The sequence below is a fragment of the Scyliorhinus torazame genome, chromosome 22, assembly GCF_047496885.1.
Source record: "Scyliorhinus torazame isolate Kashiwa2021f chromosome 22, sScyTor2.1, whole genome shotgun sequence".
In the NCBI taxonomy this organism is placed as follows: domain Eukaryota; kingdom Metazoa; phylum Chordata; class Chondrichthyes; order Carcharhiniformes; family Scyliorhinidae; genus Scyliorhinus; species Scyliorhinus torazame.
In genome coordinates, this window is record NC_092728.1 from 41523709 (window position 1) to 41548148 (window position 24440).

A 24440-nucleotide genomic window follows, 5' to 3' on the forward strand; every position below is an offset into this window, starting at 1 on the left:
CTCCTTCATTTGACTTAGTCATGGCCCCCGATCTTTTCAATCCTGATTGTTTCTGCTTTGTAACCCTTCACCTAGATTTCGCAAAATAAATGAAAGTATCCATTGGTTGAAATTTAAGTGTATTAGTAACAAGAACAGCATTTAGCCAACTGATTTCTTGTTGAGCCCTTGATGGTGTGAAATCAAAACACTCGTTTATTCATGGCTGTGGATTAATTAAATGTAATGTGTGATTTAAATTAAACATTACAATTTAAACACAGCAATCAGACTAGTTTGGGCTAGTTTTGGCTATATCATTTCGTCTTTCACAATGTACTACTCAAGCTCAAGGATCTTTTATCAATTTGCATGCTCTAAATTGAAAACACGGAGGAAAAACAAGTAAGTTAAATTACTATCAACAATCTTTATTTAAATCAAAACCAACAGTTAATTTTAGAAAACATGAAACCACACAACGAGAATAAAGACAAACTTCAGAAACAGGTCTTAATGTAAAAAAGAAAACATGTTTAGAAGTTCACAATATACAATTCTATTTACTTATGCAGCCTCTTCCTCACCCTCCTCTTCAAATTCACCTTCATCTCCAACTGTAGCATCCTGGTATTGCTGGTACTCAGATACCAGGTCATTCATGTTACTTTCTGCCTCAGTGAACTCCATCTCATCCATGCCCTCACCAGTGTACCAATGCAAGAAAGCTTTCCTCCGGAACATGGCAGTAAACTGCTCAGAGATGCGTTTAAACAGTTCCTGAATAGCCGTACTGTTACCAATAAAGGTGGCAGACATCTTGAGACCTCTCGGTGGGATGTCACAGACAGCTGTCTTAACGTTATTGGGAATCCATTCAACAAAATAAGTGCTGTTTTTGTTCTGCACATTCAACATCTGCTCATCCACCTCTTTCATGGACATGCGCCCTCGGAAAATGGCAGCAACGGTCAGGTAGCGGCCATGCCGAGGATCACAGGCAGCCATCATGTTCTTGGCATCAAACATTTGTTGCGTAAGTTCAGGTACGGTGAGGGCACGGTACTGCTGACTGCCACGGCTGGTCAGAGGAGCAAAGCCTGTCATGAAGAAATGCAGACGGGGAAAGGGGACCATGTTCACTGCTAGTTTACGCAGGTCAGCATTGAGCTGACCAGGGAAACGCAGACAGGTTGTTACACCACTCATGGTGGCCGACATTAGGTGGTTTAAATCACCATAAGTGGGAGTTGTCAGTTTAAGTGTATGGAAACAGATGTCATAAAGAGCCTCATTATCAATACAGAAGGTCTCGTCAGTGTTCTCCACAAGCTGATGGACAGACAGAGTTGCATTATAAGGTTCTACTACAGTGTCTGACACTTTTGGTGAAGGTACAACGCTAAATGTATTCATGATTCTGTCAGGATATTCTTCACGTATTTTACTAATAAGGAGTGTGCCCATGCCAGAGCCAGTACCACCACCCAGTGAATGGGTGAGCTGGAATCCCTGCAGGCAATCACATCCCTCAGCCTCTTTTCTCACCACATCCAGAACAGAGTCAATTAATTCAGCGCCATCAGTATAATGCCCTTTGGCCCAATTGTTACCAGCACCACTCTGTCCTGCAAAAAAAATGAGAGCAAATTGTTGTCTCTGCAAGCAACACATCTAAACAATCTTACATGGTAAGATATCACAAAGCTCAAAATTGGCCCCATCCCTACATGTTTAAAATGCACCAGTTTCAGACCATTACTATAATGGATTAGTTATTTTAAATACCTATATGGGAAATTGATATTTTTAATGGAAGGATTTTCCCTTCATAGATTCTCTTTAATTAGAAATAAATAAAAAGCTAGAACAATCAAGCAGAACCTGCTCAGATGTAAAACTAAGATGGAATCTTTTGGGCAGCACGGTAGCACTAGTGGATAGCACAGTGTCTTCACAGCGCCAGGGTCCCAGGTTCGATTCCCCGCTGAGTTACTGTCTGTACGGAGTCTGCACATTCTCCCCGTGTCTGCGAGGTTTCCTCCGGGTGCTTCGGTTTCCTCCCACAGTCCAAAGACGTGCAGGTTAGGTGGATTGGCCATGATAAAAATTGCCCTTAGTGACCAAAAAGGTTAGGAAGGGTTATTGGGCTACGGAGGTAGGGTGGAAGTGAGGCTTAAGTGGGTCGGTGCAGACTCGATGGGCTGAATGGCCTCCTTCTGCACTGTCTGTTCTAAAGTGGCATATGAGAAAGAACATGATGCACAACTTTGGAAAAATACTAGTTAATTCCAGAGACTTTCAAGTGAAGTTATCAAAACCAAGAAACCTTGTTGCAATCTTCACAAATATTTACTTGTTAGGCGGAGAAGCAAACATAATAAAAAAGAAATCGAAGGGCCATGTTATTTTCAAAAAAATCTGATCATGGTCCCACTTACATGCCATTTGCTTTAAGAATTAGTAGGAGCCAATCTGGACAGCAAAGGTTATTGTTGCTTTACCTGGCATTGTTCAGTAGTTTCTGTGAGGTCTACTAATTACCTCTCCATCAAGAAACCATAGATTAACAGTCTGAATAAATAACGTCTCGAAATGAATTGATCTATAACAATTAGTGCCAACCAGTTTCAGGTATCCTACCTACCAAACACAAAGTTATCTGGTCTGAAAATCTGTCCAAAGGGCCCAGAGCGAACAGAATCCATAGTACCAGGCTCCAAATCCATGAGAACTGCTCGGGGTACATATTTGCCACCTGTTTAAAAAAATAAAATGTAAGGCATTGCGATGCTCATAATGTAAACAAACATTTAATCAATATTTTAAATTAGTTAATACCTGTAGCCTCATTGTAATAGACATTAATTCTTTCCAGCTGAAGATCACTGTCTCCATGGTAGGCTCCTGTGGGGTCAATGCCATGCTCATCGCTGATGACTTCCCAGAACTAAAACAAAAAGTCTTATTAATAATATGTTCAACAACTCATAAGAATAAAGGAACAGTAGTAGGCCATTCAGCCCTATTGAGTCTGTCCCCCCAAAAGGTCAAAAACAATGTCATTCTATTACCTGATGATAAAGTGCAGTACCCTCTCCTCGTCACCTAACACTGAATTTGAGATACTTGTGACGAAATGTCTGAACAGAGCTATGAAAGGCGGTGTTTGAAATTGGTGGCCTCATGTGCTAGCAGTGTGAATTTTTCTCTTTGGAGAAACCTGCTAATATTCTGAGATCAAACAGGAGACGAAATCCACCAGATGTTTTGCAGATCACAAAAGGGTTCACCTATCTGTTGCAGCAGATTACAAGTTAGCAATTTGTCAGAACAAATTTGGGGTTACTCAAATTAGATGAAATGACTGAAGAACTATGGGGTGCTGATAGGAACTGATAATCTGGATCTAAATATATTTTAATGATCTTCTTGTTAAAGTGTGCCTATGGTATGCCAACCTAGCCTGGATAAGGTTTTCACACCATCTTGCATCCCACACAAAACCACATATATCTGCCAAAATCTTGATGAATAACTGTCCTGGGAGAGCTTGGAGGCATCATTAGTAGATGTTGTATCTCCAGTTCTTAACGAAACCTGAAAACCAACATCATCAACTTCAATTTATTAATTCTTATGGAGAATACCAAAACGTAGAGGGCTATGTCCCTGATAAAATATGGCAGCAATGGGGACCATCACCCAAAAGACACATTGATATAATCTGTTAACAATGTTGAGGTACATTCCCCATAACGCCAGGACAATTCAGGTCATTAACAGCCTCAGTAGCAAGAACATTTATTTTGGAAGAGGAGACCTTCTGTCACTTGGCATAAAGTTATCTGGTAATGCTGAAAGTTTAACCAAAACTACAATGGAAAAAAAAATTTCAACCAACTAATTACTTACTATATTGCATTTACTGAGAATTTTAAAAAATATTTTCTCCAAGGCATTTTCATATAAACAAAAGCAGAATAACCATACATTATAAACAACCAACACCTACACTCCCCCCCAATGCTGCCTATATCTCCCATCCTGACTTCCCCATTATTCTCCTCCTTTTTCACATTTTCTCCCACATTTACATCCATTAATAAACAATAATCAGCAAGATATGTCAGTCCCCATAATAACAATGATCCCATTTACCCACAAACCTCTACATAAACAAATGACAAAAAGGAATAAGGGATTACCCGTAGTCACCCTTAATCTTACACAGCTCCCCGCCCCCCCCCCCCCCCCCCCCCCCCCAGGTCTCCAGCTCCTCCCGTCCACTGCCTCTTGTAAAACTCCTCTTCCCAACCTAGGTTCCTTCCCCCCAACTTTCCACCCCGGCTAGACCACTCGGACCCTGTTCTGCCAGGCTCCGATGGTCACAGCCCCTACCCCCCCTCACTCCCGTTCACTGGCCGGCTTAAACCGGCCAGCGTGGAGGCCCCCGCCCGGGTCCCTTTCCCACTTGCCCGGCCCTAGGAAAGCCCAAAGATCCCCTTTTAGCACACAAACCCCGCATATCCACCTACACCCCAAAGAACTCTCATTCCCTTGTCCAAATATATACCATATCATATCATAGAATTTGCAGTGCAGAAGGAGGCCATTCGGCCCATCGAGTCTGCACCAGCTCTTGGAAAGAGCACCCTACCCAAGGTCCACACCTCCACCCTATCCCTATAACCCAGTAACCCCATCCAACACTAAGGGCAATTTTGGACACGAAGGGCAATTTAGCATGGCCAATCCACGTAACCCGCACATCTTTGGACTGTGGGAGGAAACCGGAGCACCCGGAGGAAACCCACGCACACACGGGGAGGATGTGCAGACTCCACACAGACAGTGACCCAAGCCGGGAATCGAACCTGGGACCCTGGAGCTGTGAAGCAATTGTGCTATCCACAATGCTACCGTGCTGCCCTACCACATTGGCTCCTTTAATCTCTACACCCGCGCGCAGTTACAAAAAAGAAGAAAATAGTCATGAGGTTACATCGGCACATGACCATTCCTCAATTTGTCAGTTCTGCCACAGTCCTTCTGCTTTCGCAAACTCCTCCGCTGCTTCCGCCGTTCCAAAATAAAAGTCCCCGAGCTTGTAAGTCACCCTCAGCTTCGCTGGATATACAATGCCGCACCGCACCTTGCTAATGTACAGTGCTCTCTTCACCCGGTTGAAAGCAGCCCTCCTCCTTGCCAGCTCCACCGTAAAGTCCTGGTATACACGTATACCAGCTCCAGCCCACTGCACCACCCACTTCTGCTTGGCCCAGCTCAGGACCTTCTCCTTCACCCTGTACCTACAGAAGCACAGAGTTACTGCCCTTGGCGGCTCACTCGCCTTTGGTACAGGCCTCCACGACCGATGAGCCCGATCCCGTTCATATCGGGAGGGATCCTCCCCTTCCCCCAATAGTTTTGCCAGCATCGCGGCAAAATACTCAGTCGGCTTCAGTCCTTCAACTCCTTCGGGCAGCCCCACAATCCTCAAATTCTGTCGCCTGGATCTGTTTTCAAGGTCTTCCATTTTTCCTCGCCGATCCTTTAGTATCAGTCACCTTCCGCATCTCTTTCCCCATCAAGGCAAGTTGATCGCCGTGCTGCAATGTCTCCTCCACTTCCTTCAGCGCCTCCCCTTGCTCTCGCACCTGCGCCACTGCGCTCGCCACCTCCGTCCTCACCGGGGAAACCGCCTCCTCCACCAGCACACTCAAAACCTCCCTCATCTCCTTCCTCACCGTCTCCATGCATTTCGCAATCTGCGCCAACTGCTTTTCAAATTCCGCAGCCATCACCTTAGTTATTTCTTCAGCCGTAAGCAGTGCAGCCTTCCCTGGTGCTCCAGCCTCCATTTTTCCTGGTGACCCCGCGGTTACCTTTCCACTCCCAGACGGACCTCCAGCTGTTTTTTTTTCAGCCGTTTTCTTGCTCACCCTCGACATTTTTCTTTGTTCTTTTTTTCCTCCTGTGTCTTCACTGTGCTTCTGCCGCCTCCGCGGACCCTGGGACCGGGCTTAAAGCCCCGAAAATGGCGTTCCTGAACGGGAGCCCTCCATTGTGCGGCCGCCTCCCGCCCGCCGTCACCGGAAGTCACCCTGCCTTCCCCATTTTAACACCCCTTTTGTTGATCCCTCAAACCTCCTAAAAGAGGTCACTAAACGGTGTCCAACTCCAAGTGAACCCATTGACCGACCCCCTCAAGATGAACTTGACCATCTCCAGCCTCAGGAGTTACAGCAAGTCGCTCACCCACACCCCCGCATTTGGCGGCTCAGTCCCTCCACCCGAGCAAATTCTGTCTCCGGGCCATCAGGGAGGCAAAGGCTAAAACAAGTGCCTTTCTCGTTCCCTGAACTACCATGTCTTCCGACACCCCAAATATCACCACCTCTGGACTCGGGGCTACCTTCACCCCTGCCAGAACCTCTTCAGCTTCGAACATGTGGACGTGATTCGCCACCCCTCCCCCCCGCACACTATCCACACCTATCCTCAACCCACTCAAAAAACCTACTCATCCATGCTACCGTCATATGTGCCCTATGGATTACTTTAAACTGAATGAGGCTTAACCTCACACACAAGGACATTCACCCTCCACAAGGTCGCAGTCCACATCCCGGCCTCCAAGCTCATCCTCCCACTTACCCTTTATATCCCCCACCAGGGACCCATCCCAGTCAATCAACTCCTTGTACACCTCCCAAACCCCCATCTCATCCTCCGACAGTACCTTATCCTGCAGCGCCAGGGGTAGCAGCCCAGGAAAGAACAGCACTTCTCAGCCCAGGAAAGGACATGCAGCGAAACCCTATGCTTGGTGGCACCCTCCCTCCCCCCCACAATCCCTCCCCAGTCCCCCACGCCCTAAGCGCCATTGCCAGCAGCTTTATCGCCAAAGGAAATAGCAACAGAAAGACACCCTCGATCCCCGATGCAGCCCAAAATATTCGATCCCATCCATCCTTTGCTCAAACATGTCTGGTTCCCTATCTAAGTGCGTCTCCTGCACAAACAGGCCACTTCCGCCTTCAGACTCCTCAGGTGCGTGAACTCACATGACCGTTTGACCGGTCCATTCAGTCCCCTTAAGTTCTAGCCTGGTCAGGGGGTCCCTCCCATGCCGATCAGCCATACCCCTTTCTTGGCCCGCCTCCGGCCCGTGTCATACGACCCCCCCCCCCTCCTCAGGCTCACCCTCGGATGTCCACCGTCATCGATCCTTTTCCAATCACACACTTCAGCGACCCTTCCTTCCCCCCCCCTAAACATCAGCTTCTTTCTCCCCTTCACTCACGTTACTAGCCCGCCCAGCTAGCATGGTGGCCCACGCCCAAGACCTCCGACTTCCTTGCCTCACCCCAATTCACCCCCCCCCCCCGTCCACACCCCCTTAAAGAGCAGCAAAACATACACTCGCTCTATGTCCTCCAAAAACACCACCTTCCAAAACTCTTCACAGAAAATCTTTAAAAAACAAACATAAGCACTAATTCCACCAAAGTTCAATGCCCTCATTCTCCTCCCAGTCCCTCACACCTCTTCTGGCGTTCCGAAATAGTACTCACGCTTTGAGTCACCCAGAGGCAGGCCTGGTACAGACGTTCACCCCCTTTGTAAAGAGGGCAGCCTTGACCCGGTTATATTCAGCTCTCCTCTTCACCAGTTCTGCTCCCAGATCCTGGTACACCCTCAGCTCGTTCCCTTCCCAGGTGCACTCCCTAGTCTGCCTGCCCATCGGAGGGTCTTCTCCTTATCCAGAAAGCGCTTCAACCGCACCACCACCCCCTTTGGCAGCTTGGCCGCCTGCGGCTTCCTCATCAACGCCGTGTGCTCAGTCACCCTCCAGAGGCCGGTCAAAGGCCCCTCCCCCATCAGCTTCTCCAGCATTTTGGCCATATACGTGCCAGCTACCACACCTTTGGCATCCCCATGATCCTCAGGTTTTGTCTAAAGTGTTTCTCCAGATCCTCCAATTCTCATTCAGCCTCTTTTTGGTCTTCCGGATCACCCCCAACTCGGCCACCAACTGCTCCTCGTGCTCCCCTCACTGCCTTCTCCACTTTCTGGATCTCCCGGCCCTGCGACACCAGCCTCTGCTCCATTCTCTCGATCTCCGACTTCCACCACTTTGGCCAGATCTTCCCGGGCCTTCCTCTGCTGACAGAACTTTCCATTTAGGAACTTTATTAGTTGCTCTGCTGACCATTGAGCGGACAGGGCAGCTCCCTTGCCCTCCACCATCTTATGCTTTGGCGCACCATGAAGACTCTCCTGTTGCAGCAGCTCTTTCCTTCTTGCCCCACTCCTAGTTCATGCATCCATCCACACCAAAGAATACAGCACAGGAACAGGCGTCTCGGCCCTCCAAGCCTGTACCGGCCATGATACCAACCTTTGCCAAAACCTTCAGCACTTCCTTGTGCCGTATCTCTCTATACCCATCCTATCCATGTTTGTCAAGGTGCATTTTGGACGCCGTTAATGTATCTGCTTCCACATCCTCCCCTGGCAACGCGTTCCAGGCACTCACCACCCTCTGCGTAAAAAACCTGCCTCGCACATTTCCTCTAAACTTTGCCCCAGGGACCTTAAACCTATCCACTCTATCCATGCCCCTTATAATCTTGTAGACCTCTACAGGTCACCCCTCAACCTCCGTCTTTCTAATGAAAACAATCCCGAGTCTATTCAGCCTCTCCACATAGCTAACACCCTCCAGACCAGGCAACATCCTGGTAAACCTCCTCTGCACCCTCTCCAAAGCCTCCACATCCTTCTGGTTAACCAGAATTGTGCGCAATATTCCAAGTGCGGCTGTACCAAGTTTCTATACAACTGTAGCATGACTTGCCAGTTTTTATACTCGATGCCCCGTCCAATGAAGGCAAGCATTCCGTATGCTTTCTTGACTACGTTGTCCACTTGTGTTGCCACCTTCAGAGATCTGTTGACCTTCATGCCCAGATCTCTCTGACTTTCTATATTCTTAAGTTTTACCATTTACGGTATATTTCCCCTCTATGTTAGACCTACCAAAATGCATTACTTCACATTTGTCCGGATTAAACTCCATTTGCCATTTCTCTGCCCACGAGGAGTAAAACATTCCACAGGCGCTCCTACACCCTTAGGCGAAGACCAAAAAATACTGGATTGAGCAGAAGCCACCAAATGGGCGGCACAGTAGTTAGCACTGTTGCTTCACAGCACCAGGGTCCAAGGTTCGATTCCCAACTTGGGTCACTGTCTGTGCGTTCTCCCAGTGTCTGTGTGGATTTCCTCCCACAAGTCCCCAAAAAAGACGTGGTTAGATAGTTTGGACATTCTAAATTCTCCCCCAGTGTACCTGAACAGGCGCCGGTGTGGTGACTAGGGGATTTTCACAGTAACATCATTGCAGTGTTAATGTAAGCCTACTTGTGACAATAATAAAGATTATGTGCGAATGCTCACTCCATGGCCACCACCAGAAGTCTGCATTTACTGCAAAATTAAGTCTTGATGTTGGATCATACCAAGACTGTACTCCAAAGAGTCAAAAAGGGATGCGCAATGTTTGTGCTCACATGTCAAGCACTTGGGAGTCTCACACCTCACTTTGATGATAGCCTGATAATGCTGTTTTTCAGGAAAAGGTGAATCACTGCACCATATTCTTAGCAGGGTTTTGGTAAATTTTGTGTTGGTGCATGGATTCACTAGAAAAACAGGGATGCAGGATTTCAATTATGTGGAGATTTAGTAGGTGTCAAAATTGTGAATGATTTTGATAGAGTAACTAATGAGAAACGATTAGCACTTTATGCCAGGAGTTATGACTTGGCTGCTAAAACGATGAAAGCAAATCAATAATGCCTTCCAAAGGAAATTGGAAAGATACTTGAAGGGAAAAAATGTGTATGCCTGTAGCCAATGGGCAGAGATGATTTAGTGGGATAGCTCTTTCAAGGCACTGGCACAATGGGACAAGTGCCTCCTTTTGTGCTGTACCATTCCACAATTTCATAACACAACTGTTGCTGGCCCATTAGGTGCCCAGGAACACCAATAGCTAAAAACAAGGTAATACTTTCATATGAGAATATTAAGGGATTGGGTCAACACGATGTTGGTTCATTTATTAAGACTAGGCGCATGTGAAGATATGCATGGACATAAAACTTGAAGACATCAGAGCGGCAGAGTTGTGAATGCTTTGTTGAAAGCAAAAGAGAAACTAAAAGCTGTTCACATGACATTTCTTTTCTAGTGATGTGATGCTGCAATCCCTTAAAGGCATAGTCCCTTTTAAGATATTTTCCCCTTCCAAAGAAACACAACAGTACATATTTAATTACCAGTACAGAAGTGTATATAACTGATGAGTCTCTGGAGCATTGAGGTAATCTGCAGCTACAACCAGAATTTGCAATGGTTAAATTTATCTGATGTCTGTAATTGTTCAGTGATCTGTGGGATTGTTGTTCTTGGTTTTATTTGAGATCTTGCCCTAGATGCAATAGGACCATATGGTGTTTGAGGAGCTGAAATTTATCTGATTTGTCCTCAGTTACACCTCACCCTTGTGTGTAATGACTTAATTGGACCTTGGTTCTGAAAAACTCTTCACCGTCGCTGGTTGCCTTATCTTCTGTGGGATTTTGGATGCAGACTTGTCCCAACCATGAATGTGGCAATTCTGCACTGACATTTTTATTGTTCACGTTGGTCACCTTCTCTTGCAGTTTTAAAAATTGTTCTCTACTTTCTGAAAGCAGAATTGTTAAGAGTAGGTAGATTAGTAAGCACTGGTCTGCCAAATATAAACTGTCGGTAATGGAATATTTGCACTTAAATACATTGCTCTCAAATGCAACATTGTAATGTGAAGATCTTGATCTGTCTACATTTGGGGGTATCAATGTAAATCACTCATTCAGCCAGGTCATTAGATATAGAATAAGTAGTAAAGTGATTAACATTCCAATTCTCTTGCGTATCGTGAAATGGCTTACTATTTAGTTGTGAAGTTATCCATAATGATCTCTGCAGCACACCAAAAAAATCACCTAGTTTGTGCTTGACATATTGTGCAACTGTCAATATGGGACACTTGGTGAAGTAGTCAATGACAAAGTCAGTGCATGGACATGAAAGACTTTGAATGCTATTTTGGACCAAGGCTGGGCAGGAACTTCATGCAGAATCAATGATTCTTTGGCCTGACTTGGCACTTCTGAGAACTTCAATGTCTGTTCATACCCGGCCAATAAACTGTCGCTCTTGCAAGTCTTCGCAGGAAATCTCTGCCCACATTGCCTCGACTGTCCTGGTTAAGATCAAAATGATCAGAAATGAATTGCATCAACCAAACATTCAATGATGGTTTTCCCAGTTTCGCCATAGGAAAGGCGCATCCTTTCTCAACAATTCACTTAGTGAATGAAGGTTTTTTAAAAATGAAATTGGGAATGTCTGGAAACAAGAAATTAGAGAAATCTGGGCACCTTCAAAGATCATCCTATCTTGAGGAATTGGAATGGTATTAATATCCTGTAATTAACTTAGAATGGGATGTATGCCAGCACTGATCGAAATCAAACTGAAGAAATTAATCTCCATGTTGTTCACACATTATCTGATTGCTGAATTCCAATCCTTCATTACATCAATATGTGCATCATGGCACAGTCCATGAATTGTGGCACATGTAAGCTTGAGAAATCCGTACTAATGGATAGATCAAAAGGGGTCAATGAAAATAGTATCATCCGAATGGGGTGGGTACCAAATTTAATAAGCAAATGGGACTTTTCTCACACAATGAATGAATCAATAATCATGTTTACAATCAAGTTTCATGAGGAATTTTGCACGTGCAAATCTTGCGGATAATTCTTCTAATGTGGATATTTCACAAGGAAAATGTTTCAAAGCAGTGTTTAAACATAGTGGATGGAGGTATACTCAATAATCCATCCGTATGACAAACATAATGGGAGTTGCACCAGTCTGTGCTTTTATACTCTTCTAACGATTTCCTCTTTCTCCATTTTGTCTAGTTTGACCTTCAGTTTATCTGGTAAGTGGATGCTGCACTTAGCTGGTGGATCAGAGGTTAAGACTTGCATTCTTCTGCAAGTCTTATCCACTTTAATGTGACAATTTTGTCAAAAAATGGTGATGTTAGATCATGAACTGACGTGATAGGTAATTTCAGAGGTTGATTGGCTTTGTAAGATCGAGAGAACAAAGAAAATCCAGATCCTTTATCTAAACCAGTCACCTATTTTCCAAGGATCTACTTCCCTCTGTTCCCCGCCCGTTCATATATCTGTCTAGATGCAGGGACATTGTACAGTGAACTTTTTATAAGGGTCCTTCCTGCTTGTTCTTGTTTATTCCTTTTCTTTTACCAGTTACCTTTTTGTTTAATGGACCTGTGACATTAAGGCGAAGCAGCCGGCAAGAACCCTTTCCTTTAATTCAGCTGGAGCAACAAGATTCTGATGTTTTGGTCTGGTGCATGGAGATTGGCTGGCCTCAGTGATGACTCGGTTTGATTCATGTGGCTGGTGCCAATGAATGACCCTAAACGGCTGTGCTCTCCCTGGTATCAGATGGTGATTGGCGGAAATCCAATTGGGATGTTCTCAAAGAAGAACAAAGAAAATTACAGCAGAGGAACAGGCCCTTCAGCTCTCCCAGCCTGTGCCGATCCAGATCCTTTATCTAAACCTGTCTTCTATTTTCCAAGGATCTACTTCCCTCTGTTTCCCACCCGTTCATATATCTTTCTAGATGCATCTTAAATGATGCTATTGTGCCCGCCTCTACCACCTCCGCTGGCAAAGCGTTCCAGGCACCCACCACCCTCTGCTAAAAAGCTTTCCACGCACATCTCCCTTAAACTTTCCCCCTCTCATCTTGAAATCGTGACCCCTTGTAATTGACACCCCCATTCTTGGAAAAAGCTAGTTGCTATCCACCCTGTCCATACCTCTCATAAGTTTGTAGACCTCAATCAGGTCCCCCCTCAATCTCCGTCTTTCCAACGAAAACAATCCTAATCTACTCAACCTTTCTTCATAGCTAGCACCCTCCATACCAGGCAACATCCTGGTGAACCTCCTCTGCACCCTCTCTAAAGCATCCACATCCTTCTGGTAACATGGCGACCAGAACTGCACGCAGTATTCCAAATGTGGCCTAACCAAAGTCCTATACAACTGTAACATGACCTGCCGACTCTTGTACTCAATACCCCATCCGATGAAGGCAAGCATGCTGTATGCCTTCTTGACCACTCTATCAACCTGCGTTGCCACCTTCAGGGTACAATGGACCTGAACTCCCAGATCTCTCTGTACATCAATTTTCCCCAGGACTTCCATTGACCGTATAGTCCACTCTTGAATTAGATCTTCCAAAATGCATCACCTCACATTTGCCTGGATTGAACTCCATCTGCCATTTCTCGGCCCAACTCTCCAATCAATCTATATTTTGCTGTATTCTTTGACAGTCCTCCTCGCTATCTGCAACTCCACCAATCTTAGTATCATCTGCAAACTTGCTAATCAAACTACCTATACCTTCGTCCAAGTCATTTATGTATATCACAAACAACAGTGGTCCGAGCACGGATCCCTGTGGAACACCACTAGTCACCTTTCTCCATTTTGAGACACTCCCTTCCACCACTACTCTCTGTCTCCTGTTGCCCAGCCAGTTCTTTATCCATCTAGCTAGTACACCCTGAACGACTTCACTTTTTCCATCAAACTGCCATGGGAAACTTTATCAAATGACTTACTGAAGTCCATGTATATGACATCTACAGCCCTTCCCTCATCAATTAATGTTGTCATTTCCTCAAAGAATTCTATTAGGTTTGATTGTAGGACCTTATCCCCTTTTTTACCTATATCGTTGATGCCTATATGCACCACGACAACTAGCTATTCACCCTCCCCCTTCAGTATGTCCTGCAGCCGATCTGAGACATCCCTGACCCGTGCACCCAGGAGGCAACATACCATTCGTGAGTCTAGTTTTCGACCACAGAAACGCCTGTCTACTCCCCTTACGATTGAATCCTCCTGCCAGTCTTTTTCCCACCCTTCTGTGCAGCAGAGCCAGCCACGTTGCCATGAGCCGGGCTACTACTGCCTTCCCCTGGTGAGTCATCTCCCCCCAACAGTATCCAAAACGGTATACCTGTTTTGGAGGGAGATGACCGCAGGGGACACCTGCACTGTCTTCCTGCTCTCTCTGCCTTTTGGTCACCCATATCAACCCTAATCTGCGGTGTGACCAACTCACTGAACGTGCTATCCACGACCTCCTCAGCATCGCGGATGCTCCAAAGTGAGTCCATCCGCAGCTCCAGAGCCGTCATGCGGTCTAACAGGAGCTGCAGCTGGACACACTTCCCGCACATGAAGGAGTCAGGGGCATTGGCCGTGTCCCTGAACTCCCACACTGAGCACGAGGAGCATAACACGGGTCTGGGATCTCCTGCCATTTTTACAGTTTACCTTAACTAATTACAAATATATCAAATAATATATAAGTGAAAGGAATAAGGATTTTACTTACCAACCCACGAAGAGTTAAATTTCTCCCAGCTACTTACCTTCCCGACAGACCCCTGCTCCCGCCGTAAATCTGAAGGCCGCTTCTCCTGCAAGGTAAGTTTTTAAAAGGGTGAACTTACCTTCCCGACAGACCCCTGGCCACTGCTCCCGCCGAAAATCTGAAGCTATAACTTGCGGATAAAAGAAAAAGAAAAGAGAGCGCTTACCTGATATTCACTCACCCCCTTAGGTTAGAGGAGGTGGAAGGGTGGGAGACACTATAAGTGTAGTGTCTCGGGTTTAGCAACCGCCCAACTTAAATAGAGGTAAAAATCAAACACTTAAGCACCTACCTGATTACCAAGCTGCGCTCCGAAGCTCCCTCTCTCCCGCTCCCGGAAATGAAGGCTGCTGGAACCTGGGGGCAAGTTTAAACACCTACCTGAATCCCAAGCTGCACTCCTGCTCCCTCTCTTTCTCCCGAAAATGAAGGCCGGTGGAAGGAACCTGGGGGCAAGTTTAAACACCTACCTGAATCCCAAGCTGCACTCGCTGTGCTCCAGTTCCCTCTCTCTCCTGCTCCCGAAAATGAAGGCCGCTGGAACCCGGGGGCAAGTTTAAACGCCTACCTGAATCCCAAGCTGCACTCGCTGCGCTCCGGCTCCCTCTCTCTCCCGAAAACGAAGGCCACTGGAACCTGGGGGCAAGTTTAAACACCTACCTGAATCCCAAGCTGCACTCGCTGCACTCCAGCTCCCTCTCTCTCCTGCTCCCGAAAATGAAGGCCGCTGGAACCTGGGGGCAAGTTTAAACGCCTACCTGAATCCCAAGCTGCATTCGCTGCGCTCCGGCTCCCTCTCTCTCTCCCAGAAATGAAGGCCGCTGGAACCTGGGGGCAAGTTTAAACACCTACCCGAATCCCAAGCTGCACTCACTGTGCTCTGGCTCCCTCTCCCGGGAAAAAAAAAATTAAAATCTAGTGCAAGTTCACGGTCTGCAGGTACACCTGCAATTATCAGACCTTTAGCCTCCATGTTGTAGAACATCTAAGACACCTAGAAGAATTGATTGTACTTACACTCCAAGACTATGAATCTTACTCACATATCTATGCCCTTTTGCAGGAATTTTGTGTCCCCCTGACAACTTGTTTTCCTATCATCGTCTTCATGTCATCGGTAAATTTGGTTGCAATAGTTAGTTCCTTCATCCAAGTCTATTAATAGATTGTAAATATTAGAGGTCCCAAGCACTGATCCCTATGCAACTTCATCCTAAAAAAATGACACACGTATTCTATTTCCTGCTAACTATCCAATCCTCTCTCCATGCTAATATATCACCCCAACACCTAGTCCCTATTTTATAGTGACCTTTTTTGTGGCACCTTACTGAATGCCTTTTGGAGATCAAATGCACGTCAACTGGTACCCTTCCATTCACCCTACTTGTTACAGCCTCAAAAAAAACATAATTTCCCTTTACACAAAACCATGTTTACTCTGCCTGTTTGTATTATTTGAAAATGAATGAAAATCGCTTATTGTCACAAGTCGGCTTCAAATAAAGTTACTGTGAAAAGCCCCTAGTCGCCACATTCCTGCACCTGTTCAGGGAGGCTGGTACGGGAATTGAACCCGCGCTCTGGCCTTGTTCTGCTTTAGTCCACTGTGCTAAACCAGCCCCTAGAAAACAGACATATTTTCTAAATGTCCGCATACAACCTCTTCAATAATGGATTCTAGCATTTTCCCTAATAACAGACGTTAGGTTAGCTGGCCGAATTTCCTGCTTTGTCTTCGACCAGAGGCGTTACATTTGCAGTTTCCCAATCTGCTGAAATTTAGGATTACAAGCAATGCATCCGTTTAACATCCTACAATGTAGGCCATCAAATTCAGGTGATTTTTCAGCCTTAAGTCCCATTTTGTTCTCTAGTGACGAGTACATTTTAAGTTCACCTCTTCCATTTGCCTCTAATTTTTCTACTATTCTTGGGATGCTTTTCATGCTGTCTACTGTGAAGATGGAGACAAAATATTTAGTAAAAGCGTCTGCCATTTTTTCATTTCCCATTATTACTTCCCAAGTCTCACCCTTTTAATGACCAGTGCTTACATTAGCTACTCTTCCCACCACCCACCCCTCCATACTTGTAATGTTTATATATACATATCTTGCTAAGCTTTTAATCATCCTTTTAATTACTCTGTTTTGGTTTACCCTTCATCTGCTGTGCAGCATTAACGTACATAACATTAACGTACAAAAAATTATAATATCCTTTCCACGTAGGGAATAGGCCAAATGAATAGAGCAATAAGGGTGCAAACAGAAGTTCGGTCAGGTTTAGTTCACATTCCAATATACACATCATTGGGGAAAATAAATCTATTCAGCTAATTGCGGCCAGGATAATTTCATTTCTGAATGAAAACACAAAGAACAAGACTTTTGCTACAGCTTCTCGTAAGGCATTAAAAATGTTTTGGTGTATTTGCAATCATGTTGGCTCGGAGGGCGGCAAGGTGGCCCAGTGGTAAGCACTGCTGCCTACGGCAGAGGACCCGGGTTCGAACCCGGGTCACTTTCCGTGTGGAGTGTGCACATTCTTCCTGTATCTGCATGGGTCTCACCCCCACAACCCAAAGATGTACAGGGTAGGTGATTGGCCACACTAAATTGTCCCTCAATTGGAAAAAAATAATTGGGTACACTAAATTTTTAATTTTTATAAATGTTGGCTCTGAAGTACGGCCTTCAGTTACTGAATGATCCTGACGTGGATCCGGATAAGGAGACTTGGTGTAGAGCTACAATTCTCTAAGGCAACTTCTGGCCAAAGGGTTATAGCTAACATCTTGCCTTGAGAGATGTTGGTTGATCTTCCAATCCTGCTTTAGGACAATTTAAAACCAGCTGCTTTCGGTCACACACCCAATATATCATGTGGTTCAGACCCAATTGATGCTTTTGTGTGAGAATTACCTTTTGGGGCATTTGGGTTAAATGCCTGCCTTGGTGTGTGGAGATTTCACATTCTCTCCGTGTCTACAGTTTCCTCCGGGTTTCCTCCCACAGTCCAAAGATATGCAGGTTAGGTGGAGTTACAGGGATGGGAGGCCATGGGTGGGGTGCTTCTTTGGATGAGCGGCTCAGACCCGATGAGCCAAATGACCTCATTTTGCACTGTAGGAATCCTAAGCATTTGGAATTTGAAAAAGTACTGCATAGCAGCATGGTAGCACAGTGGTTAACACTGTTGTTTCACAGCTCCAGGGTCCCAGGTTCGTTTCCCGGCTTGGGTGACTTGTGTGTGAAGTCTGCACGTTCAACCCTCGTCTGCGTGGGTTTCCTCCGGGCGCTCCGGTTTCCTCCCACAGTCCAAAGATGTGGTTAGGTGGATTGGCCATGCTCGACGGGTCCAATGGCCTCCTTCTGCACTCTAAATTCTTTGATAGTAGACTTATTCTGAATAGAAGGACTTGGAATAAAAAGGATGTGGATCTATGTAGAACATAGAACATAGAACAATACAGCGCAGTACAGGCCCTTCGGCCCACGATGTTGCACCGAAACAAAAGCCATCTAACCTACACTATGCCATTATCATCCATATGTTTATCCAATAAACTTTTAAATGCCCTCAATGTTGGCGAGTTCACTACTGTAGCAGGTAGGGCATTCCACGGCCTCACTACTCTTTGTGTAAAGAACCTACCTCTGACCTCTGTCCTATATCTATTACCCCTCAGTTTAAAGTTATGTCCCCTCGTGCCAGCCATATCCATCCGCGGGAGAAGGCTCTCACTGTCCACCCTATCCAACCCCCTGATCATTTTGTATGCCTCTATTAAGTCTCCTCTTAACCTTCTTCTCTCCAACGAAAACAACCTCAAGTCCATCAGCCTTTCCTCATAAGATTTTCCCTCCATACCAGGCAACATCCTGGTAAATCTCCTCTGCACCCGCTCCAAAGCCTCCACGTCCTTCCTATAATGCGGTGACCAGAACTGTACGCAATACTCCAAATGCGGCCGGACCAGAGTTCTGTACAGCTGCAACATGACCTCCCGACTCCGGAACTCAATCCCTCTACCAATAAAGGCCAACACTCCATAGGCCTTCTTCACAACCCTATCAACCTGGGTGGCAACTTTCAGGGATCTATGTACATGGACACCTAGATCCCTCTGCTCAGCCACACTTTCAAGAACTTTACCATTAGCCAAATATTCCGCATTCCTGTTATTCCTTCCAAAGTGAATCACCTCACACTTCTCTACATTAAACTCCATTTGCCACCTCTCAGCCCAGCTCTGCAGCTTATCTATATCCCTCTGTAACCTGCTACATCCTTCCACACTATCGACAACACCACCGACTTTAGTATCATCTGCAAATTTACTCACCCACCCTTCTGTGCCTTCCTCTAGGTCATTGATAAAAATGACAAACAGCAACGGCCCCAGAACAGATCCTTGTGGTACTCCACTTGTGACTGTACTCCATTCTGAACATTTCCCATCAACCACCACCCTCTGTCTTCTTTCAGCTAGCCAATTTCTGATCCACATCTCTAAATCACCCTTAATCCCCAGCCTCCGTATTTTTTGCAATAGCCTACCGTGGGGAACCTTATCAAACGCTTTGCTGAAATCCATATACACCACATCAACTGCTCTACCCTCGTCTACCTGTTCAGTCACCTTCTCAAAGAACTCAATAAGGTTTGTGAGGCATGACCTACCCTTCACAAAGCCATGCTGACTATCCCTGATCATATCATTCCTATCTAGATGATTATAAATCTTGTCCCTTATAATCCCCTCCAAGACTTTACCCACTACAGACGTGAGGCTCACCGGTCTATAGTTGCCGGGGTTGTCTCTGCTCCCCTTTTTGAACAAAGGGACCACATTTGCTGTCCTCCAGTCCTCTGGTACTATTCCTGTAGCCAATGATGACATAAAAATCAAAGCCAAAGGTCCAGCAATCTCTTCCCTGGCCTCCCATAGAATCCTAGGATGAATCCCATCAGGTCCCGGGGACTTATCTATTTTCAGCCTGTCCAGAATTGCCAACACCTCTTCCCTACGTACCTCAATGCCATCTATTCTATTAGCCTGGGGCTCAGCATTCTCCTCCACAACATTATCTTTTTCCTGAGTGAATACTGACGAAAAATATTCATTTAGTATCTCGCCTATCTCTTCAGACTCCACACACAATTTCCCATCCCTGTCCTTGACTGGTCCTACTCTTTCCCTAGTCATTCGCTTATTCCTGACATACCTATAGAAAGCTTTTGGGTTTTCCTTGATCCTTCCTGCCAAATACTTCTCATGTCCCCTCCTTGCTCGTCTTAGCTCTCTCTTTAGATCCTTCCTCGCTACCTTGTAACTATCCATCGCCCCAACCGAAACTTCACACTTCATCTTCACATAGGCCTCCTTCTTCCTCTTAACAAGAGATTCCACTTCCCTGGTAAACCACGGTTCCCTCACTCGACGCCTTCCTCCCTGTCTGACCGGTACATACTTATCAAGAACACGCAGTAGCTGATCCTTGAACAAGCCCCACTTATCCAGTGTGCCCAACACTTGCAGCCTACTTCTCCACCTTATGCCCCCCAAGTCACGTCTAATGGCATCATAATTGCCCTTCCCCCAGCTATAACTCTTGCCCTGCGGTGTATACTTATCCCTTTCCATCATTAACGTAAACGTCACCGAATTGTGGTCACTGTCCCCAAAGTGCTCTCCTACCTCCAAATCCAACACCTGGCCTGGTTCATTACCCAAAACCAAATCCAACGTGGCCTCGCCTCTTGTTGGCCTGTCAACATATTGTTTCAGGAAACCCTCCTGCACACACTGTACAAAAAACGACCCATCTATTGTACTCGAACTATATCTTTTCCAGTCAATATTTGGAAAGTTAAAGTCTCCCATAATAACTACCCTGTTACTTTCGCTCATATCCAGAATCATCTTCGCCATCCTTTCCTCTACATCCCTAGAACTATTAGGAGGCCTATAAAAAACTCCCAACAGGGTGACCTCTCCTTTCCTGTTTCTAACTTCAGCCAATACTACCTCGGAAGAAGAGTCCCCATCTAGCATCCTCTCCGCCACCGTAATACTGCTCTTGACTAGCAGCGCCACACCTCCCCCTCTTTTGCCTCCTTCTCTGAGCTTACTAAAACACCTAAACCCCGGAACCTGCAACATCCATTCCTGTCCCTGCTCTATCCATGTCTCCGAAATGGCCACAACATCGAAGTCCCAGGTACCAACCCACGCTGCCAGTTCCCCTACCTTGTTTCGTATACTCCTGGCATTGAAGTAGACACACTTCAAACCACCTACCTGAACGCTGGCCCCCTCCTGCGACGTCAAATCTGTGCTCCTGACCTCTATACTCTCATTCTCCCTTACCCTAAAACTACAATCCAGGTTCCCATGCCCCTGCTGCATTAGTTTAAACCCCCCCAAAGAGCACTAACAAATCTCCCCCCCAGGATATTTGTGCCCCTCAGGTTCAGATGTAGACCATCCTGTCTGTAGAGGTCCCACCTTCCCCAGAAAGAGCCCCAGTTATCCAAAAATCTGAAACCCTCCCGCCTGCACCATCCCTGTAGCCACGTGTTTAAATGCTCTCTCTCCCTATTCCTCATCTCACTATCACGTGGCACGGGCAACAACCCAGAGATAACAACTCTGTTTGTTCTAGTTCTGAGCTTCCATCCTAGCTCCCTGAAAGCCTGCCTGACATCCTTGTCCCCTTTCCTACCTATGTCGTTGGTGCCAATGTGGACCACGACTTGGGGCTGCTCCCCCTCCCCCCTAAGGACCCGGAAAACACGATCCGAGACATCACGTACCCTTGCACCTGGGAGGCAACATACCAAACGTGAGTCTCTCACGCTCCCACAAAATCTCCTATCTGTGCCCCTGACTATAGAGTCCCCAATTACTAATGCTCTGCTCCTCTCCCCCCTTCCCTTCTGAGCAACAGGGACAGACTCCGTGCCAGAGGCCCGTACCCCATGGCTTACCCCTGGTAAGTCGTCCCCCCCACAAGTATCCAAAGCGGTATACTTGTTTCTCAGGGGAACGACCGCAGGGGATCCCTGCACTGACTGTTTTTTCCCAGTCCCTCTTACAGTTACCCACCTATCTCCAATCTTTGGTGTAACTAATTCCCTGAAGCTGCTATCTATGACCCCTTCTGCCTCCCGAATGATCCGAAGTTCTTCCAACTCCAGCTCCAGTTCCCTAACTCGGTCTTGGAGGAGCTGGAGATGGCAGCACTTCCTGCAGGTAAAATCAGCAGGGACACTAACTGCATCCCTCACCTCAAACATCCTGCAGGAGGAACATTGTACTCCCTTCCCTGCCATTCCTCTAACTTTCTACCAAGATCTAGCTAACAACTAAATTAAATTTTTATAAAAAATAATAATAATATAATAAAAATATGGTACTTACCTCAGACCAATGGGTTTTATTATTAGGTTAGAGGAGGAGGGCGGGTGGGAGACACTACACGTGTAGTGTCTCGGGTTTCCTCTCCACCAGAATTTATTGGTGAGGGTCTTCCCAGACGTCCGCGGGTCGACTTCCTGATCCCGCCTAAAAAACTAATTTAAAGAAAAGAGAAAAAGTCTCAGCTCCTGCTGAAACTGACTCACCACTCACCAGCTGCTCTCACGCCGCCGAAATCGACTGGCCTGCCCCTGCAAAGAGAAGTGCTTTTAAAGGTTGACTTACCTCCCAGCACCCTCCTTCCGCAATGCTCCCGCTGAAACTGACTAACCAGCTGCTCTCACGCCGCCGAAATCGACTGGCCTGCCCCTGCAAAGAGAAGTGCTTTTAAAGGTTGACTTACCTCCCAGCACCCTCCTTCCGCAATGCTCCCGCTGAAACTGACTAACCAGCTGCTCTCACGCCGCCGAAATCGACTGGCCTGCCCCTGCAAAGAGAAGTGCTTTTAAAGGTTGACTTACCTCCCAGCACCCTCCTTCCGCAATGCTCCCGCTGAAACTGACTAACCAGCTGCTCTCACGCCACCGAAATCGACTGGCCTGCCCCTGCAAAGAGAAGTGCTTTTAAAGGTTGACTTACCTCGCAGCACCCTCCTTCCGCAATGCTCCCGCTGAAACTGACTAACCAGCTGCTCTCACGCCGCCGAAATCGACTGGCCTGCCCCTGCAAAGAGAAGTGCTTTTAAAGGTTGACTTACCTCCCAGCACCCTCCTTCCGCAATGCTCCCGCTGAAACTGACTAACCAGCTGCTCTCACGCCGCCGAAATCGACTGGCCTGCCCCTGCAAAGAGAAGTGCTTTTAAAGGTTGACTTACCTCCCAGCACCCTCCTTCCGCAATGCTCCCGCTGAAACTGACTAACCAGCTGCTCTCACGCCACCGAAATCGACTGGCCTGCCCCTGCAAAGAGAAGTGCTTTTAAAGGTTGACTTACCTCCCAGCACCCTCCTTCCGCAATGCTCCCGCTGAAACTGACTAACCAGCTGCTCTCACGCCGCCGAAATCGACTCAAAATGTACTTTGGAACGTATTTGCACAATGTGCCTTTTAAGGTTATTTGATCCAATTTTGAATTTCTAGCAAGGTGACGCCACAGATTTGTCTGCTGAGATTTTATTTTGCTGCTTCTCGCAGAGGCGTGGAAGCCGCGGTCCATGATCGCGCGCTTGTCATGACTCCGGTGCGCGTGCCCCGCCCCTCAACGCCTGCGCACAACGCCTTCACCCTCGCGCGCTTTTCCAACGGTCGCTTGGCCCAATCAGCGCTTTTGATTGGCTGATCCAAACTCCAACCGTCTCCCCAGCCGCGAGCCTCGCCCAACCGACCAACCCGTCCGCCCTGATCCCCAACAACCACCGTTTGTGCTGCCCGCCCTCCCTCACACCTCAGCCGGGGCACTGCAAGAAAGAAAAGCAGGTGGTCCGGCTCTCCGCCTCGGGAACGACAAACTCTTCGGCCCAGAATCCTTGTGAGACTCTAGGGCCACATGGTCATCCGGGCCCGATTCCCACACTCACTGCCCGGAGAGTGACTGCAGTACAGACCTTGGCTCCAATCTGGTTGCCACACTGGCCTGCCTGAAGATGCACGATCTCTCTCATCTTCCCGACTCCACCTTCACTGACCCTCAGCGTCTGCAGGAGAACAAACGGCACAAACTGACGCGCAGTGCTTGCGCAGCGCCTTATCTAGCCCTGCGTCACAGCCCGCTCTTTCGGACCGAGGTCTCCATTGGTGCAGCGCGATGTCAATCAAAACAACGCGTCCGCTCGCCACGTGGCGGGCTTTGATCCCATAGGTTTACCGCGATGCCCACTTGTGATTGGCTCGCTCCAGGCCGAGGGGCGGATCATGTAGTAAAGTGCAGGAGGCGCGAGGCGGTGGCGCGTGGGCGGCCAGATGGCTGTTGAGGAGAGGCCGCCGATGTGGCGGGATTTGCGCCAGAGCTTTATCTTCCAGGCAAAGGTCAAGTACTGCCGATGCTGCAAATCTGAAATTAAAAACAACAGAATGCAGACAATAGCAGCTCAGCTCCTGTAGCACTCGGACAAGTTAAGGAGCTGAGGTTCGAAGCTCTGACGTGCCGACAGGGGTTGAAGGAAACCCAGAAAAATATAATCGAGTGGTCGAGTTCTTCACAGAAAGAGGCCATTTTATTTTAGCAGAGCCACTTCATTGGCATCTGATTGCCACACTTCCTAGCCAATTAACATTCTTGCACGTAGCAGTGACCTGCATGACACAATTTCAATTCCAGGGATTAAAGGAACCCTCCAAACGTGCAATTTGAAGCGGTTGGAAATGGTGTCATGAGGAATGGAGTCAAGAAATAAAGATTT

The 24440-nt window shown here is 46.9% G+C and overlaps 1 protein-coding gene across 1 annotated transcript; it reads right to left on the bottom strand.

Moving 5' to 3' along the window:
• Positions 1-389: 389 nt before the first annotated feature.
• LOC140399034 (tubulin beta-4B chain-like) lies at positions 390-23758 on the bottom strand. The gene is made up of 4 exons (XM_072488098.1): positions 23646-23758; positions 2821-2929; positions 2627-2737; positions 390-1607 (listed from the first exon to the last, which is right to left on the bottom strand). Exons 1-4 carry the CDS (start codon positions 23700-23702, stop codon positions 547-549), a joined length of 1338 nt encoding a protein of 445 aa, XP_072344199.1. The 5' UTR covers positions 23703-23758; the 3' UTR covers positions 390-546.
• Between the last annotated feature and the right edge of the window lie 682 nt (positions 23759-24440).

What these genes read in the sequence shown, in the direction of transcription:
- LOC140399034 (XM_072488098.1), bottom strand. Translation starts at nt 23,702, where the DNA reads ATGAGAGAGATCGTGCATCTTCAGGCAGGCCAGTGTGGCAACCAGATT. An exon ending in GCAACCAGATTGGAGCCAAG is followed by an intron (nt 2,930 to 23,645) that starts GTCTGTACTGCA and finishes TTTTTGTTTTAG; the next exon opens with TTCTGGGAAGTCATCAGCGA. An exon ending in ACCAGATAACTTTGTGTTTG is followed by an intron (nt 1,608 to 2,626) that starts GTAGGTAGGATA and finishes TTTTTTTTGCAG; the next exon opens with GACAGAGTGGTGCTGGTAAC.